Source organism: Oncorhynchus nerka, linkage group LG20, assembly GCF_034236695.1.
Source record: "Oncorhynchus nerka isolate Pitt River linkage group LG20, Oner_Uvic_2.0, whole genome shotgun sequence".
NCBI lineage: Eukaryota > Metazoa > Chordata > Actinopteri > Salmoniformes > Salmonidae > Oncorhynchus > Oncorhynchus nerka.
The window spans coordinates 72,220,548-72,240,254 of NC_088415.1; the positions used below are offsets into that span (position 1 = coordinate 72,220,548).

Consider the following 19,707-nt stretch of genomic DNA (forward strand, 5'->3'; position numbering starts at 1 on the left):
CTTATGGGAGGGCTAGAATTGAATATCAAATCGGTAATCATTGACAACGAGACATCAGTGGGATATTGACTGGAATGCTCAATAACCTGCAAGTTATGTCTTTTAATTTCCCAGTACAATACAGGGACTTTGAAACGCAGGCTGTGATTTAGATGCTGTAATGAATTGATCCAGCCTAGCCACTGTGTGCTCACCTAAATGATTTGTGAATATTTAGAAGGCCATTGGTCCATGATCAATAGCTAGTGTAGTCCACTTGATTGGACAAGTGTATGATTTGGCCATAGGTCAGCATTCATTATCTCATGTCCAACAGACAGGCATTTGCTTCACTACTAGAGATAGCTATGAAAATGAATTGGCCACAGGTCCTCGTGGTGTGAGTCTACAGATCACAGCAATCCGAAGAGTCCTCGTCTTCTCTAAGGGCCCCTTTAAAACTCTCAAAGTCCCCAAATTTGATCCAGGCGGTAAAACTGCATTACAAAGCCCAATAAGACGTGTGCCTTTTGGCCCCTCTCTCTCGCTACAAACCTGACCAGACAGACATCAACAGCCTACAGATCAATTTGATATCTCGACTGAACCTCCTGAGCAGGAGGCTGTCCGTCTGTCTGTCTGTCTGTCCATTCATCTAATGAGCAGCAGACCCCTTCTGGCCGGCTGTGATAGCCCGGCGTCCTGTGATGTGACACAGATAAGGGCTGGTCAAAGCCAGAGGTGCTTTCTGCTGCTCTTAGCCAGCCTGGGGAGACCACTTGAAAGCAACCCCCAACACCCCCCTAGAAGCTCAGAAGGTGGATTTGCCTTGAAAGCTTTGCTGCAGTCAGCCTTGGTTCAATGGGCCCAGCCAGGCAGAATCCACCATCTACCCGGCCCAGGGGGGTGGTTGATGCGGGGAGGAGAGACAGAGATGAGGGGCTTCAATGGGATAAGAGAGACCTATCCTCTGTGAGCCACCAGCACCACCACCGCCACCTCTCTCGCTTTGAGGGGAGGGAAGAAAGGCAAAGGGAAGCCGTTTAAACACCACAGAAAAGTCGAGGACCAGGAGAGAGGGGGAGGAAAATCGAACAGGATCACTTTCTGCTTGAGACGTGTGGGGCCCAGCGCTCACGTGGTCCTCCTGTGTACATGACTTATGAGGGCCTGAGAGAAAACCACTAAAGGCTGATGTATTGAGGAAGAGGGTCAGATCTGATCCCAGCAGCCTGATAGTGAAGACCAAGGCTAAGTGAGCCGATCCTGGGAGAGAGGATTTGGGGCCGCTGACTGAAGATGACAGCGGGGACAGAAGGCACTCTCTGCTTTATAAACAGGCTTCAAAGATGGCGGCCATCTCTGTCCCATCATCTCTCCAGACGTGTCCTGTAAATGCCAGAGAGAGATGATGGATATGACCAGAGCCGACTGGGGAGGACTGATAAGGGCTATAAGCACCATGGCAACCGGCTGTTATTGGTCAGACTGTCTCTCATGTTGATTGGTCCCTTGACCCTCCCTCGCCACTCGCTCAGAACCTTAGCGTTGTCTCTGTCTCATCTCCAGATGGTGGTGACATGGAGATCGGAGTTCCGTGTCACAGTCACGTCTGTGTTACACAGGGAAGAACACATGTATTTGACATGTTCATGTCAATAAGATGCACAAGATTGGTTATGATAATGAGTGTGGAGGATATGTGAGTGACAGGTGCCATTTAGGTGCACCTGTGTGTGTGTGTGTTAAGGGCTGGAAAGGGTCGGAAACTTTCCAGTATATTTCCGGGAATTTTCCATGGGAAGTTAAGCCCGGGAATTTTGCTTAAATTCATCAAGAAAGTTAGCTTATAACAGTGAACCTTTTTTGTGGGATACACAAGGCAATTCTAGGTCTTGTGGCATATGTTGGTTAAACTATCCCCAATTGAATTGCAACCCTCTGCATGCACAGTGCATTCTTCCATCACATGTACATTCTCAGGATCTTACACTAATGAGATGCTTTTGAGCCCACACTACTACATTGTCTGAGCCAAGGACTACATGCTTTATGATACATTTTGATTACGATACTGGGTGGGTTGAATATATTTTATATGACATACATTATTTTTTGTTAACTCGTAAAAGAGTAGCCTACAGCAAAGTGTGTTTCAAATCATTTCTAACTTGTTAACAATTTCTGCTGGTTAGTTTTTTCTACCGTGGGTTTTAGCTTGCTTGAGCCTGCTAACTGAGTGTTAATTCACCTGTTTCCATACATGTTTAATTTTAAAACATTTATTATAAAGGAGTTGTTTAATCTAACCTATTTATCTGTACATGGAATTGTATTTATTTTTTTACAAATGTTTTTCTAATCTTTACAGCAAAATGCCACGGGCACTATCTGATGTGTGTAGACATTTCACTGCAGCTAATGTAGAAGGAAAATCTGTGTACATTTGCAAATACTGTGCCAAATCATATGTGAAGAATGCAACAAAGATGCAGAATCATTTTGGCCAAGTGCATAAAGAATCAGGTGTTTTTTTTACTCAATGGAGGAATGTCCTGCTCAAGCTTTGTATGCAACTGGTTCACCTCACTTTGTCAGCTCGGGGGATCCAATCTTGCAACCTTAAAGTTAACTAGTCCAACACTATAACCACCTGCCTCTCGTTGCACTCCACGAGGAGACTGCCTGTTACGCGAATGCAGTAAGCCAAGGTAATTTGCTAGCTAGCATTAAACTTATCTTATAAAAAACAATCAATCAATCATAATCACTAGTTATAACTACACATGGTTGATGACATTACTAGTTTATCTAGCGTGTCCTGCGTTGCATATAATCGATGCAACGCTGGGGGATGATTTACTAAAAGCGCATTTGCGAAAAAAGCACAATCGTCGACTGTACCTAACCATAAACACCAATGCCTTTCCTAAAATCAATACACAGAAGTATATATTTTTAAACCTGCATATTTAGCTAAAAGAAATCCAGGTTATATTAACCAGGTGAAATTGTGTCACTTCTCTTGCACGCAGAGTCAGGGTATATGCAACAGTTTGGGCAGCCTGACTCATTGCGAACTAATTTGCCAGAATTTTACGTAATTATGACATAACATTGTGCAATGTAACAAGAATATTTAGACTTAGGGATGCCACCCGTTAGATAAAATACCGAACTGTTCCGTATTTCACTGAAATAATAAATGTTTTGTTCTTCGAAATGATAGTTTCCGGATTCAACCATATTAATGACCAAAGGCTCGTATTTCTGTGTGTTATGTTATAAAGTCTATGATTTGATAGAGCAGTCTGACTGGGCGATGGTAGGCAGCAGCAGGCTCGTAAGCATTCATTTAAACAGCACTTTCGTGCATTTTGCCAGCAGCTCTTTGCAAGCACAGCGCTGTTTATGACTTCAAGCCTATCAGCCTAATGGCTGGTGTAACCGATGTGATATGGCTAGCTAGTTAGCGGGTTGCGCGCTAATAGCATTTCAAACATCACTCGCTCTGAGACTTAGAGTAGTTGTTCCCCTTGCTCTGCATGGGTAACGATGCTTCGAGTGTGGCTGTCTGTGTTTCTGGTTCGAGCCCAGGTAGGGGCGAGGAGAGAGACTGAAGCTGTACTGTTACTGGCAATACTATAGTGCCTATAAGAACATCCAATAGTCAAAGGTATATGAAATACAAATGATATAGAGAGAAATAGTCCTCCAATAATCTGTATCGGCGTTGAAAAATCATAATCGGTCGACCTCTACTCACAGGCAATGTGTATTGGAAGAGATTTCTGAATGTTCTTTGCCCAGAATACACCCCTCCAACCAGACATGCTTTATCTACTAATTTGCTGGATGCAGAGTTCAAGTGAAGGTCAAGCAAATCATAGAAAAAGCAGACTGAATTGCAATCATCACTGATGTGTGGTCAAATGTTTGTGGGCAAGGTATAATTAACTACTTCATCTCCATCCCGCAACCAGTATTCTACAAGAGCACAGATGCCAGGGACAACAGATGAAGGCAGTCATCATTGACCTTGGACCACAGAAGGTATATGCACTGGTGACAGGAAATGCTGTGAACATGAAGACTGCTTGGTCTAAAGTGGAGAGTCCTACCCTCACATCACACCCATTGGCTGTGCTGCTCATGCATTGAATCTGCTCCTCAAGGACATCATGGCACTGAAAACAATGGATACACTCTACAAGAGATCCAAGGAAAAGGTTAGGTATGTGAATGGTCATCAAGTTGTAGTAGCAGTCTACCTCCCCAAGCAAAGTGAGAAGAATAAGAGCACCACATTGAAGCTGCTTAGCAACACCCGTTGGGGTGGTGTTGTCATCCTGTTTGACAGTCTGCTGGAGGGGAAGGCGTCTCTCCAAGAAATGGCCATATCACAGTTTGCTGATGTGGACAGCTCCATCAAGTGGATCCTCCTGGATGATGTATTTTGGGAGAAAGTGGTAAGCAGCCTGAAACTTCTGAAACCTATAGCAGTAGGCATTGCACAGATTGAGGGAGACAGTGCCATCCTTTCTGATGTTCAGACTGCTTGCAGATGTAAGAGAATAAATCCGTACTGCCCTGCCCACTTCACTGTTTCTCCAAGCAGAGGAAACTGCACTTCTGAAATGCATCAAAAAGCGTGAATACTTCTGCCTGAAGCCTATACACGCCACAGCGTACATGTTGGACCCCAAGTATGCTGGCAAGAGCGATGGTGCAGAGATCAAGGCCTATGGTGTCATCACTACTGTGTCTTGCCACCTTGGCCTGGATGAGGGCAAGATTCTTGGCAGTCTGGTGAGGTACACTTCAAAGCAAGGGCTTTGGGATGGAGATGCAATATGGCAGGCGTGCCAGCATATCTCATCAGCCACCTGGTGGAAGGGACTTTGTGGATCTGAGGTTCTTTCCCCTGTTGCCTCCATCATCCTCCAAATCCCACCAACATCAGCCGCCTCAGAGCGCAACTGGTTCTTGTTTGGGAACACACACACCAAAGCACGCTACAGGCAGACCAATACAAGGGTTGACCAATACAAGGGTTGAAAAATTGGTGACCATCTGGGCAAATTTGATGCTTTTTGAGCCTGACAATGAGCCATCCTCAACAAGGTTGGAAAATGACAGTGAAGAAGAGGCCTCAGAGTCTGATGTTCAAGAGGAGGTCCAGGGAGAAGACATGGAAGCCTGAGAGGAAGACAACCAAAGCTTTAGTTTCTAGACTATCATTTTACAGATGTATGTTAAAAATGTTTTTGGGAGATGCGATGGATCATTCAATATTCCCTTTAGTGAAGAGTAATTTAATTAAAGTTCCAATTCATAACTAAATTATTATTTTTTTCTACTGGAAGGATTTAATCATTTGCAATTATGTAAACTTATAAGGTAAAAGGTTTATGTTTCTGTCTTGATATGGTAAATGTATCCAATGCAAAAAAAAATCTACATTTAAATGGTATTAATATTCATTTACATATTTCTGTTAACTCCCATGTATTCCCGTTAATTCCAATATATTCCCATTAATTCCCATGGAAAGTTTCCACCTCTGAATATTCCCCAAAATGTGAAACCCTAGTATTGATCCTAGATGATCTGCCAGGAGGAGGGGCAAAAAGGGAGTAGCCTATCCCCTGGGGTCGGCGAGAGAGATGGAGCGCGTGCAACGGCGTGCATAATGTGACTGAAAGGCAGTTATAGTGGCGCTGACCTTTTCAGGGGAGATTAGATTGCCTGCCAAGACTGGTTAAAGGGAGAGATGGGGCCTGAACTGAGCCGAGCAGCATGACCAGGCTGGGCAGCCCAACAGCATCTTTGTGTCCTAAATGGCACCCTATTCCCTATTTAGTTTTTCAACATGGCCCATAGGGCTCTGGTAAGGAGTAGTGCACTTTAATGGTGAATAGAGTGGCATTTGGGACACTATCCGTTGCGTCAGACTGCTGTAGTCCTCCTCTCCTCTCTGCTCATGGGACATCAACCGGGTCTGACTTTGGGCAATCCAATTTCAGCCGGACGGTTCGGCTACATGCCACTTGCTTTTACAGCATCCCCTCGTTTTAGTTTCTATCAGTCAACTATCAGTGTGATGAGGATCTTGTTTTCCCTACTTGTCTTTATAGTCTTCTTCCACACTTACCGCTGTGGTGAATTGAGATTGAATTGGATTGAATGCAGCAGTTGTAGGCAGCCCACACCTGTCGGTTCCAGTTGGGGGAAGTATATTTGAGAGAAATATTTCTTCATGTCCCAATGGGTTTAAGGCTAATCCTACCTAGTAACACTTAGCAGTGGAAAGTCCACTTCTTAGGGGCAACAGTGGCCCCGGCCTTGTCAGTGGGTGGGTCGGGAACAGTGAAAGCATCTAGAGCCTCTCTCTCCTCAGCCAGAGAGCCACCACACCACAGCCTTTTGAAAAATCAATGCTGTGCTGCTCTGCCTCTGTCCCTCCCATCTCCTGGCCCCAATCCCAGCCATGCATCGCTAACTAGCCGCAGGATCCATACGCTGATCAATTGATTGGATTAACAGTGATTTCAGGTTCCTTCCAACCCTCTGCCACTTTCTCCTCCCCAATGTGCCTGGCCAGCGGCCGCCATTAGTGGTCGGGACGGAGGGACAATCTATTTATTTATTTTAGCCTCTCCTACGTGTCGCCACTCGTTCACAGTAGATAAATTAAATGCAGGGCATCATTTGCAGTTTATCTCATTTATGACCTTACCGCCTGGCCGCCATACCTCCCTTCCTCCCCTCCTTCCCAGCGGCCTTTGAGGCATCCCCCAGGTCCAGGTGGTTGCCTGTGCTGTAGGAGAGACAAAGGCTTGGACTTGAAAAACACATTATTAGCCCATCCCTTGCTCTATAGTATTTCAATCGTCTCAAAGTCCCTGAATGGCGGTGGTCTATTTGGATAGGATAGGCTTCCATGCTGCCCGCTGGTCCCCTCAGCTGTCTGGTACTACTGCCTCTGCCACCAGCAGCTGAACAGACATTTATGCACCACAGCCATTGTTCGCATATGCTCCAAGCAGCCACAGGGACCAAATAAAACTTAAAAGGTCCCTTTTTATGTGATCACTAAAAGCATGGGCACATTGTAAAAAGGGTTAGCCTTGGTGGCGGGCAGGGACAGAGTTTTATCCTCTCCTCCAGCAGCCGCTTCCTCCATCCTTCACAGGGGGAGGGGAGGAGGCTGCCTGCCTTCTGGGTCTCTGTGCTGGGTTGATTTTAGGACATATATCCATGGATCTACCTATGTCTCCACATGAGCCCAGTCTGTCTGTACCCCACCACAGCCATGTACCATCTCCTGTCCTGACACGTCAGCTGTCAGTGTCCAGTCCTAGACGAGTGAGACACTCGGTCCCTGACCACTCAATCAGCCCCCAGCGCTGTGTGCGTCTCCGTGGCAGCACAGGCAGGGGGAGAGGCAGGTCCTAAGTGGAGCTGAAAGCGCCAGTCAGGCAGGAGTTTGTCTGGCGGGCCGCTCATCACAGGGTTTATAGAGGTGCCAGTCAGATCTACCGCCAGTCAGCCAGCCCCCCCCCCCAGACTGCCACGCTCCCATAACCAGATAACCAGCCACTGGCAGCTGACAGACAGCTGACACAACCCAGTAAACCTCCTCCCTCTGTCTGCCGCTGACAGCCAACAACACTTTACAGGGAGGGAGGGGAGATTGCAGCATCTCAACATGTCTATTTCAATCAGTCTGCTTTAGCAGCAGGTTTAATAGCTAGCTCAGATCTTTCTTACCCTGCTGGTCTACGTGTGTAGAGAGAGCGATAGGGAGACGGGGTCTGGAAGAAGGGCTTGCTACTGTTGGAGCCCTGCTTTACACTGTCATCCTGTCTGACATGACAGAACTGCCTGCTTCAGAGGTTGTGAAGTGTATATACAGTGTTTAAACGCATTTGTATTTCCCTCCACAATATTAAGGACGGTTGCATGGTCTGACAGAGCCTAGGCAATGACCTTGCCCCCCTCCGCTCTCCCCTCCCTCCCTCTGCCCCCCTCCCGCTCCTCAGGAACAGGCTTTGCCATGTGTAGCACTAAGGAGAGCCACGACAGCGACGCCGACCTGGACGTGGATGGAGACGACACGCTGGAGTACGGCAAGGCCCAGTACACAGAGGCAGACATCATTCCCTGCTCCGGAGAGGACCAAGGAGAAGCCAAAGAACGGGAGGCCCTGCGCGGGGCGGTGTTGAAGTAGGTTCTCACTCCTACCACTCTACTGAAGTCCACTCTGGTCTACTCTACTGACTGTGGCGTTGCGCTCCTGCTCACGGCTTTGGGTTTTGTTTGCTCTTTCAGTGGTGGAATGCCGTCCAACAGAATAGCGGCAGAGTTCTCCAAATGGGCCAGTGATGGTGAGTTGAGGCTTGGAACAAGATGTCATGTCATCTTCTGTTTTTATGGTTACCATATTGAAATCTTTTGACCGTATTGATTTAATGTCAAGGTCATAGTTCCACATCTCTCTCTGCAGAGATGCCCTCCACCAGCAATGGCGAGAGCAGCAAGCAGCAGCTGCCTCAGGACCCCAACGCCGCCTGCTCATCCTCCAACGCACCCCGGACCTGTAAAAACAGTGAAATAGAGAAGTAAGAACCATCCCGTCCTCCCCTCTTCTCAGCCCCAGAGCACACACACCCACCCACCCAAGCCCTTTCCTATCTCGTTTCTATTACTCTCAAATTAGTTTTCTTTCCTTCCTTCGCCCGGCCGGTTGGGTCATAAATGATGCATTTTGTGTGGTCATTTTTCCTCCTGCGGTGAGATAGCCGGTGAATCTGTTGCTTTGACTCACTTCATCCACTGGTCTGATCACAGAGAGGCTCCTGTGGTATTGATCCTCTCTCTGTAGCCGTGTGCTCCATCTGGGCCAGACACACAGCACCACGCAGGAATCCTAATTTCACCACATAAGCACACACACTACCTCCCTCCTGCTACCTACCTAGCAGCAGACCTCCTAGTAGATGCCCAGCTCCAGTCTCCCCAGCCCCTCCCTGCCTAGCAGCAGACCTCCTAGTAGAAGCCCAGCTCTAGTCTCCCCAGCCCCTCCCTGCCTAGCAGCAGACCTCCTAGTAGAAGCCCAGCTCCAGTCTCCCCAGCCCCTCCCTGCCAAGCAGCAGATAAATGTGAATAACCTGTTCATGTGAAAGGGCAGCCCCTCTAATTCCCTCATCTCCATGTCCTCATCCATATTCCCCGACAAGCGGTGCCCAGAAAACAATTTCCACCAGCAGCAGCATGGCCGGCCCCTCTGAATGGGTAATTGGGGTCAGAGCAGCACAGCAAGTGGAGAGAGAGAGGGATTTTGGTTGATTGCTTGCTTCTGCATGTTTGGCATATTCCATGTTCCCCCCCTTTGCTCCTTTTGCGCCCCATTTTGGCTCAGTTGCTTCAGTTTCCCCCCACCCCTATCTTAAACATGGCCACAGGTCAAAACTGCAGTCTGCCACTGCCTTCCATCACAATCCCTCTCTCTCTTCCTTGCTGCCTTCACTTGTCCAAGCCTCAGAGACTGACTGACTTACTGACTACTTCTGACTCCTTCCTCACATCTCATTTGGCCATTTCCTTTCCTCAGTGTCCATTTCCCCTGCTGACTCTGACTGAGATAAATGAGTGTTTTGTTTTCAATAAAGCAGCCAAACGGCTCCGTTTCTTACTCTCCCTCAGCCGCCATCATCATCATTGACTTCCTGTAAAGGGCTCATGTTAAACTGCCTAGTAGTACGAGAGTAGCAAGTGTTTTCTAAATCCACACACACATGTTTATTTCCTCTTTCTCTTAGCGCCCGTAGTCACACACACACACTTTTCTACACACTCTTGGGAGGGCTGCCCTGCCTGCCTGGCAGGCTAAATGCTTAATTTAAATGAATCAATCAGGAGGAAGTTGCTCAGCTTAGAGTAGAGCTGGTCTAGCCACATATTAAATATCAGCCTGCTGCTGGAGAACTGAACTGGTGCATAAGCAAAGCAGCTTGAGGTGTATTGATCTGGGTTGCGTCCCAAATGGCACCCTATTCCCTTTATAGTGCACTACTTTTGACCGGAGCCCTATGGGCCCTGGTCAGAACTGGTGTACTATAAAGGGAATGACCCTGATCTGGGCTCATCGGTACACTGTGATCACGTATCTGGCCCTATCCCTCCTCCCCTCTTCCTGGGTGACAGTGTGTGTACCCAGGATGAATGTGTGTGCGGAGTGGGAGGATGAATTCATCAGCAGCACATCCTCTGGGGCAGTGTGGTTATGATCCGTCTGTGTGGCAGACAGACCGATGTAAACACAGTGACTGTCTGAGGGTTAGGGAGGGAAAGCCTTGTGTCCATAAGGATAACAGTGTCGGGGGTTTAGGCTTAAGTGAGTGTAAGAATAGCGAGTTGCTCTTTTTTTGGTGTGTGTGTGTGTGTCGGCATGAAGAAAGACAGGTGAGCGCTCCCTAAGTGGTGAAGCCAGGAGCATGACAGCTTAGGTTGATTCATCGCTGTAACCCTGTTGAGGCTCCCTGCCTCCCCTCTTACACACACATACACACACAGTCCATCTCCCTCACACACACACACACACATTCGCGACAGCCACCTCTCTGTGCCATTATGTGGTGGAGAGGGGCATTAGGTGTGTTAGGCGGGCAGGCCATAGATCACTCCCGCTGGTTGTCAGACAGAAGGAAGAGTATGCCTAAGCCATGAGCAGGGCCTCCTGCCTGCCTCCTGAATCAGCTTTATTAGCTTATCTATCGGCTGCTCTGCTCCAGATGTGACACACGCCCGTGTATTTAATGTTTCCACCAACCAGTCTGCTCTGGAGCACATACTCACTGGTTGGCACCCTATTCCCTAAATAGTGCACTACTTTTGATTGTGCCTTATGGGGAAAAAGAAAGCCAAACGTAGTGCTCTGTACAGGGAATTGGGTGCCGTTTGGGACACCTCCACAGACAGTCACAGTAACTCTCCAACTGAAACTGTATTATTCCCAGATATTTATTGTTTTTCTCCCTCCCAGCCGTTGTTTTCTACTTAAGCAATAAGGCACCTCAGGGGATGTGGTATATGGCCAATATACCATGGCTAAGGGCTGTTCTTAGGTATGACGCATTGTGGAGTGCCTGGATACAGCCGTTAGCCGTGGTATATTGGCCATATACCACAAACCCCTGAGGTGCCTTACTGCTATTATCAAATCAAATGTATTTATATAGCCCTTCGTACATCAGCTGATATCTCAAAGTGCTGTACAGAAACCCAGCCTAAAACCCCAAACAGCAAGCAATGCAGGTGTAGAAGCACGGTGGCTAGGAAAAACTCCCTAGAAAGGCCAAAACCTAGGAAGAAACCTAGAGAGGAACCAGGCTATGTGGGGTGGCCAGTCCTCTTCTGGCTGTGCCGGGTGGAGATTATAACAGAACATGGCCAAGATGTTCAAATGTTCATAAATGACCAGCATGGTCGAATAATAATAAGACAGAACAGTTGAAACTGGAGCAGCAGCACAGTCAGGTGGACTGGGGACAGCAAGGAGTCATCATGTCAGGTAGTCCTGGGGCACGGTCCTAGGGCTCAGGTCCTCCGAGAGAGAGAAAGAGAGAATTAGAGAGCATATGTGGGGTGGCCAGTCCTCTTCTGGCTGTGCCGGGTGGAGATTACAACAGAACACGGCCAAGATGTTCAAATGTTCATAAATGACCAGCATGGTCGAATAATAGTAAGGCAGAACAGTTGAAACTGGAGCAGCAGCATGGCCAGGTGGACTGGGGACAGCAAGGAGTCATCATGTCAGGTAGTCCTGGGACATGGTCCTAGGGCTCAGGTCAGTTGAAACTGGAGCAGCAGCATGGCCAGGTGGACTGGGGACAGCAAGGAGTCATCATGTCAGGTAGTCCTGGGGCATGGTCCTAGGGCTCAGGTCCTCCGAGAGAGAGAAAGAAAGAGAGAAGGAGAGAATTAGAGAACGCACACTTAGATTCACACAGGACACCGAATAGGACAGGAGAAGTACTCCAGATATAACAAACTGACCCTAGCTCCCCGACACATAAACTACTGCAGCATAAATACTGGAGGCTGAGACAGGAGGGGTCAGGAGACACTGTGGCCCCATCCGAGGACACCCCCGGACAGGGCCAAACAGGAAGGATATAACCCCACCCACTTTGCCAAAGCACAGCCCCCACACCACTAGAGGGATATCTTCAATCACCAACTTACCATCCTGAGACAAGGCTGAGTATAGCCCACAAAGATCTCCGCCACGGCACAACCCAAGGGGGGGGGGCAACCCAGACAGGATGACCACAACAGTGAATCAACCCACTCAGGTGACGCACCCCCTCCAGGGACGGCATGAGAGAGCCCCAGTAAGCCAGTGACTCAGCCCCTGTAATAGGGTTAGAGGCAGAGAATTCCAGTGGAAAGAGGGGAACCGGCCAGGCAGAGACAGCAAGGGTGGTTCGTTGCTCCAGAGCCTTTCCGTTCACCTTCCCACTCCTGGGCCAGACTACACTCAATCATATGATCCACTGAAGAGATGAGTCTTCAGTAAAGACTTAAAGGTTGAGACCGAGTTTGCGTCTCTGACATGGGTAGGCAGACCGTTCCATAAAAATGGAGCTCTATAGGAGAAAGCCCTGCCTCCAGCTGTTTGCTTAGAAATTCTAGGGACAATTAGGAGGCCTGCGTCTTGTGACCGTAGTGTACGTGTAGGTATGTACGGCAGGACCAAATCAGAGAGATGGGTAGGAGCAAGCCCATGTAATGCTTTGTAGGTTAGCAGTAAAACCTTGAAATCAGCCCTTGCTTTGACAGGAAGCCAGTGTAGAGAGGCTAGCACTGGAGTAATATGATCAAATTTTTTGGTTCTAGTCGGGATTCTAGCAGCCGTATTTAGCACTAACTGAAGTTTATTCAGTGCTTTATCCGGGTAGCCGGAAAGTAGAGCATTGCAGTAGTCTAACCTAGAAGTGACAAAAGCATGGATTAATTTTTCTGCATCATTTTTGGACAGAAAGTTTCAGATTTTTGCAATGTTACGTAGATGGAAAAAAGCTGTCCATGGTCTTGATATGTTCTTCAAAAGAGAGATCAGGGTCCAGAGTAACGCCGAGGTCCTTCGCAGTTTTATTTGACACGACTGTACAACCATTAAGATTAATTGTCAGATTCAACAGAAGATCTCTTTGTTTCTTGGGACCTAGAACAAGCATCTCTGTTTTGTCCGAGTTTAATAGTAGAAAGTTTGCAGCCATCCACTTCCTTATGTCTGAAACACAGGCTTCTAGCGAGGGCAATTTTGGGGCATCACCATGTTTCATTGAAATGTACAGCTGTGTGTCATCCGCATAGCAGTGAAAGTTAACATTATGTTTTCGAATAACATCCCCAAGAGGTAAAATATATAGTGAAAACAATAGTGGTCCTAAAACGGAACCTTGAGGAACACCGAAATTTACAGTTGATTTGTCAGAGGACAAACCATTCACAGAGACAAACTGATATCTTTCCGACAGATAAGATCTAAACCAGGCCAGAACATGTCCGTGTAGACCAATTTGGGTTTCCAATCTCTCCAAAAGAATGTAGTGATCGATGGTATCAAAAGCAGCACTAAGGTCTAGGAGCATGAGGACAGATGCAGAGCCTCGGTCCGATGCCATTAAAATGTCATTTACCACCTTCACATGAACTGGTTACCAATGTAATTAGAGCAGTAAAAATAAATGTTTTGTCATACCCGTGGTATACGGTCTGATAACAGCTGGTGCACGAAATCTAAGGAAGTCTCTAGATTTTGCTCACCAAAAGTAGAGTATATTATGATAAATTGCAGGTCACACTACTTGCCTAGAGAGTTCTCAGCTATACTTTTCGTGGCTATTTATTTACCAGACGGATGCCTGCACTAAGACCGCACTCAGTCAGCTGTATAAGGAAATAAGCAAACAGGAAACCACTCACCCAGAGGTGGCGCTCCTAGTGGCCGGAGACTTTAATGCAGGGACACTTAAATCAGTTCTACCAAATCTCTATCAACATGTTAAATGTGCAACCAGAGGGAAAAAACTCTAGATCACCTGTACTCCACACACAGAGATGCGTACAAAGCTCTCCCTCGCCCTCCATTTGGTAAATCCAACCACAACTCTATCCTCCTGATTCCTGCTTACAAGCTAAAATTAAAGCAGGAAGCACCAGTGACTCAGTCTTTAAAAAAATGGTCAGATGAAGCAGATGCTAAACTACTGGACTGCTTTGCTATCACAGACTGGAACATGTTCCGGGATTCTTCCGATGACATTGAGGAATACACCACATCAGTCACTGGCTTTATCAATAAGTGCATTGAGGACATCGTCCCCACAGTGACTGTACGTACATACCCCAACCAGAAGCCATGGATTACAGGCAACATTCGCACTGAGCTAAAGGGTAGAGCTGCCACTTTCAAGGCTTACAAGAAATCCTGCTATGCCCTGCAACGAACCATCAAACGTCAATACAGGGCTAAGTTTGAATCATACTACACTGGCTCCGATGCTCGTTGGATGTGGCAGGGCTTGCAAACTAGTGACACGAGCCTACCAGATGAGCTAAATCACTTCTATGCTCTCTTTGAGGCATGCATGAGAGCATCAGCTGTTCCGGACGACTGTGTGATCACGCTCTCCGTAGCCGACGTGAGTAAGACCTTTAAACAGGTCAACATTCACAAGGCTGCGGGGCCAGATGGATTACCAGGGCGTGTGCTCTGGGTATGTGCTAACCAACTGGCAGGTGTCTTCACTGACATTTTCAACATGTCCCTGATTGAGTCTATAATACCAACATGCTTCAAGCAGACCACCATAGTCCCTGTGCCCAAGAACACAGTCAACCTGCCTAAATGACTACAGACTCGTGGCACTCACGTCCATAGCCATGGCTCACATCAACACCATTATCCCAGAAACCCTAGACCCACTCCAATTTGCATACTGCCCAAACAGATCCACAGATGATGCAATCTCTATTGCACTCCACACTGCCCTTTCCCACCTAGACAAAAGGAACACCTATGCGAGAATGCTATTCATTGACTACAGCTCAGCGTTCAACACCATAGTACCCTCAAAGCTCATCACTAAGCTAAGGAACCTGGGACTAAACACCTCCCTCTGCAACTGGATCCTGGACCTCCTGACGGGCCGCGCCCAGGTGGTGAGGGTGGGTAGCAACACATCTGCCATGCTGATCCTCAACACTGGAGCTCCCCAGGGGTGTGTGCTCAGTCCCCTCGTGTACTCCCTGTTCACCCACGACTGCATGGCCAGGCACTACTCCCAACACCATCATTAAGTTTGCTGACGACACAACAGTGGTAGGCCTGATCACCGACAACGATGAGACAGCCTATAGGGAGGAGGTCAGAGACCTGGCCGGGTGGTGCCAGAACAACAACCTATCCCTCAACGTAACCAAGACTAAGGAGATGATTGTGGACTGCAGGAAAAGGAGCACCAAGCACGTTCCCATTCTCATCGACAGGGCTGTAGTGGAGCAGGTTGAGAGCTTCAAGTTCCGTGGTGTCCACATCACCAACAAACTAGAATGGTCCAAACACACCAAGACAGTCATGAAGAGGGCACGACAAAGCCTATTCCCCCTCAGGAAACTAAACAGATTTGGCATGGGTCCTGAGATCCTCAAAAGGTTCTACAGCTGCAACATCGAGAGCATCCTGACCTGCCTGGTACGGCAATTACTCGGCCTCCGACCGCAAGGCACTTCAGAGGGTAGTGCGTACTGCCCAGTACATCACTGGGGCAAAGCTGCCTGCCATCCAGGACCTCTACACCAGGCGGTGTCAGGGGAAGGTCCTGAAAATTGTCAGAAAGACCCTAGCCACCCCAGTCATAGATTGTTCTCTCTACTACCGCATGGCAAGCGGTACCGGAGTGCCAAGTCTAGGACAAAAAAGCTTCTTAACAGTTTTTACCCCCAAGACATAAGACTCCTGAACAGGTAACCAAATGGTTACCCGGACTATTTGCATTGTGTGCCCCCCCAACCCCTCTTTTACGCTGCTGCTGCTATTCTCTGTTTATCTTATATGCATAGTCACTTTAACTATACATTCATGTACATACTACCTCAATTGGCCCGACCAACCAGTGCTCCCGCACATTGGCTAACCGGGCTATCTGCATTGTGTCCCACCACCCGGCAACCCCTCTTTTTACGCTACTGCTACTATCTGTTCATCATATATGTACAGTCACATTAACCATACCCACATGTACATACTACCTCAATAATCCTGACTAACCGGTGTCTGTATATAGCCTTGCTACTGTTATTTTCAAATGTCTTTTTACTGTTGTTTTATTTGTTTACTTACCTACACACACACACACACACTTTTTTTCCTCCACACTATTGGTTAGAGCCTGTCAGTAAGCATTTCACTGTAAGTAAGCATTTCACTGTTGTATTCGGCGCACGGACAAATAAACTTTGATTTGATATACCACTGCTGACAGCCGATCAGCTTTCAGGGCTCGACCCACCCAGTTTAGAAAAATCCTTATTTGATCAGGTTCCAGGGGATTTTTGGAGGATATTTTATTATATGCCGGAGGGGAATGATGTCATTCATCATAGAGAGAGGGTTGTTCTGGGAATTATAGTTTTTAACCATTCCTCCTTAGTGTCTGTTGGCTTACTGCAGGTATTCCCAAACTGGAGGGGTTTTTCTGACCATTTCTGTACATGGTCAGAAAAATGTACCAAACTGTACATTTATATTTTCCAACGGAGCTATGCATTTGGGCAAGTTTTTCTCTCTCGCCTGAGCAGCCTCGTTTCAAATAAAATTAAACCATCTAGTGTTCAGCGAAATAACAACACAATGTCAAATACAGGTAGCCTAGTCAAATAATTAACATCCAATCACATTAACCATTACTCTGACGGGAAACCTTCACTGTTGCACAGACATTTAGAAACAAAACATGATCATTTGAAAAATAAGCCACAGGAGTTTTTTTAGCAAGAATAAATACGTATTTTGAGTAGTAAGACATATATAAAAGCAACAGATACCATTATTTAGAAGCGTCTTATATGGTGAACTACCGAGTAGCTACTGCAGACATGCCCAATACTATTGTGGAGGACTTAATTCTTCCTGCTGCCATGGATTTGGCTGGGACAATGATGGGGGAAACGTAAAAAAAAACTATCCAGACAATGCCTTCATCAAACAACACTGTTTCATGATGCATCAGTGACATGGCAGGAGATGTTTTGAAACAATTACTGCTTCGCATAAAAGCCAGTGAATTCTATGCGTTACAGCTGGATGACATGGCAGGCCTGGCACAACTCCTGGTATATATCTGTTACGTTTATGGGGGTCTATTAAGGAAGACATCCTCTTCTGCAAACCACTGGAAACCAGGACAACAGGAGAGGATATTTTTAAAGTACTGGACAGCTTTGTGACATCAAATGGAATTTGGTGGTCAAGATGTGTTGGTATCTGTACTGATTGCGTAAAAGCCATGACAGGGAGACATAGTGGAGTGGTAACGCGCATGCAAGTAGTTGCTCATGACGCTACTTGGGTACACTGCAGCATCCACAGAGAGGCTCTTACTGCCAAGGAAATGCCTGACAGCTTGAAAGATGTTTTGGACACTACAGTGAAAATGGTTAACTTTGTTAACTTTTTATGACTGCTGGGGCAGTATTGAGTAGCTTGGATGAAAATGTGCCCATTGTAAACAGCCAGCTCCTCAGTCTCCAGAAGCTAACCAGCTAGCCAGCTACAAGCTATTTAGTCATTGTTAGTTTTTTTAACCTGGATAACACTCGCCAGCCCAGCCCCCCTGCCCCATCCACCGCTGCCCCCTGGACTCTGATCACTTGGCTACATAGCTGATGCACGCTGGACTGTCCATTAATCACGGTACTCCATTCTGCTTGTTTGTTTTATCTGTCGGCCGAGTTGCCTAGTCAATGCCATTTCACCTGCTGTTGTTATGCTAGCTGATTAGCTGTTGTCTCACCCACTGTTTTAGCTAGCTTTCCCAATTCAACACCTGTGATTACTGTATGCCTCGCTGTATGTCTCTCTCAAATGTCAATATGCCTTGTATACTGTTGCTCAGGTTAGTTATCATTGTTTTAGTTCACAATGGAGCCCCTAGTCCCACTCCTCATACCCCTGATACCTCCTTTGTCTCACCTCCCACATATGCGGTGATCTCACCCATTACAACCAGCATGTCCAGAGATAAAACCTCTCTCATCATCACCCAGTGCCTGGGCTTACCTCCGCTGTACCCGCACCCCACCATACCCCTGTCTGTGCATTATGCCCTGAATATATTCTACCATGCCCAGAAACCTGCTCCTCTTATTCTCTGTCCCCAACGCTCTAGGCGACCAGTTTTGATAGCCCTTAGCCGCACCCTCATACTACTCCTTCTCTGTTCCGCGGGTGATGTGGAGGTAAACCCAGGCCCTGCATGTCCCCAGGCACCCTCATTTGTTGACTTATGTGATCGAAAAAGCCTTGGTTTCATGCATGTCAACATCAGAAGCCTCCTCCCTAAGTTTGTTTTACTCACTGCTTTAGCACACTCTGCTAACCCTGATGTCCTTGCCGTGTCTGAATCCTGGCTCAGGAAGGCCACCAAAATTCAGAGATTTCCATACCCAACTATAACATCTTCCGTCAAGATAGAACTGCCAAAGGGGAGGAGTCGCAGTCTACTGCAGAGATAGCCTGCAAAGTAATGTCATACTTTCCAGGTCCATACCCAAACAGTTCGAACTACTAATTCTGAAAATTACTCTCTCCAGAAATAAGTCTCTCACTGTTGCCGCCTGCTACCGACCCCCCTCAGCCCCCAGCTGTGCCCTGGACACCATTTGTGAATTGATTGCCCCCCATCTAGCTTCAGAGTTTGTTCTGTTAGGTGACCTAAACTGGGATATGCTTAACACCCCGGCAGTCCTACAATCTAAGCTAGATGCCCTCAATCTCACACAAATCATCAAGGAACCCACCAGGTACAACCCTAACTCTGTAAGCAAGGGCACCCTCATAGACGTCATCCTGACCAACTGGCCCTCCAAATACACCTCCGCTGTCTTCAACCAGGATCTCAGCGACCACTGCCTCATTGCCTGTATCCGCTACGGTGCCGCAGTCAAACGACCACCCCTCATCAGTGTCAAACGCTCCCTAAAACACTTCTGTGAGCAGGCCTTTCTAATCGACCTGGCCCGGGTATCTTGGAAGGACATTGACCTCATCCCGTCAGTTGAGGATGCCTGGTCATTCTTTAAGAGTAACTTCCTCACCATTTTAGATAAGCATGCTCCGTTCAAAAAATGCAGAACTAAGAACAGATACAGCCCTTGGTTCACTCCAGACCTGACTGCCCTCGACCAGCACAAAAACATCCTGTGGCGGACTGCAATAGCATCGAACAGTCCCCGCGATATGCAACTGTTCAGGGAAGTCAGGAACCAATACACGCAGTCAGTCAGGAAAGCTAAGGCCAGCTTCTTCAGGCAGAAGTTTGCATCCTGTAGCTCCAACTCCAAAAAGTTCTGGGACACTGTGAAGTCCATGGAGAACAAGAGCACCTCCTCCCAGCTGCCCACTGCACTGAGGCTAGGGAACACGGTCACCACCGA

General features: G+C 47.4%; 1 protein-coding gene across 7 annotated transcripts in view; it reads left to right on the top strand.

Moving 5' to 3' along the window:
* LOC115103082 (E3 ubiquitin-protein ligase RNF220-like) overlaps positions 1-19,707 on the top strand; it is a 194,510-nt gene that overhangs the window by 156,979 nt on the left and 17,824 nt on the right. For all 7 annotated transcript variants that reach the window (XM_065005737.1, XM_065005739.1, XM_065005736.1 and 4 more), the window contains 3 exons: positions 8,025-8,208; positions 8,314-8,369; positions 8,489-8,603. In XM_065005737.1, coding sequence (XP_064861809.1) covers positions 8,025-8,208; positions 8,314-8,369; positions 8,489-8,603 — 355 coding nt within the window. The remainder of the gene's footprint in view (positions 1-8,024; positions 8,209-8,313; positions 8,370-8,488; positions 8,604-19,707) is intronic.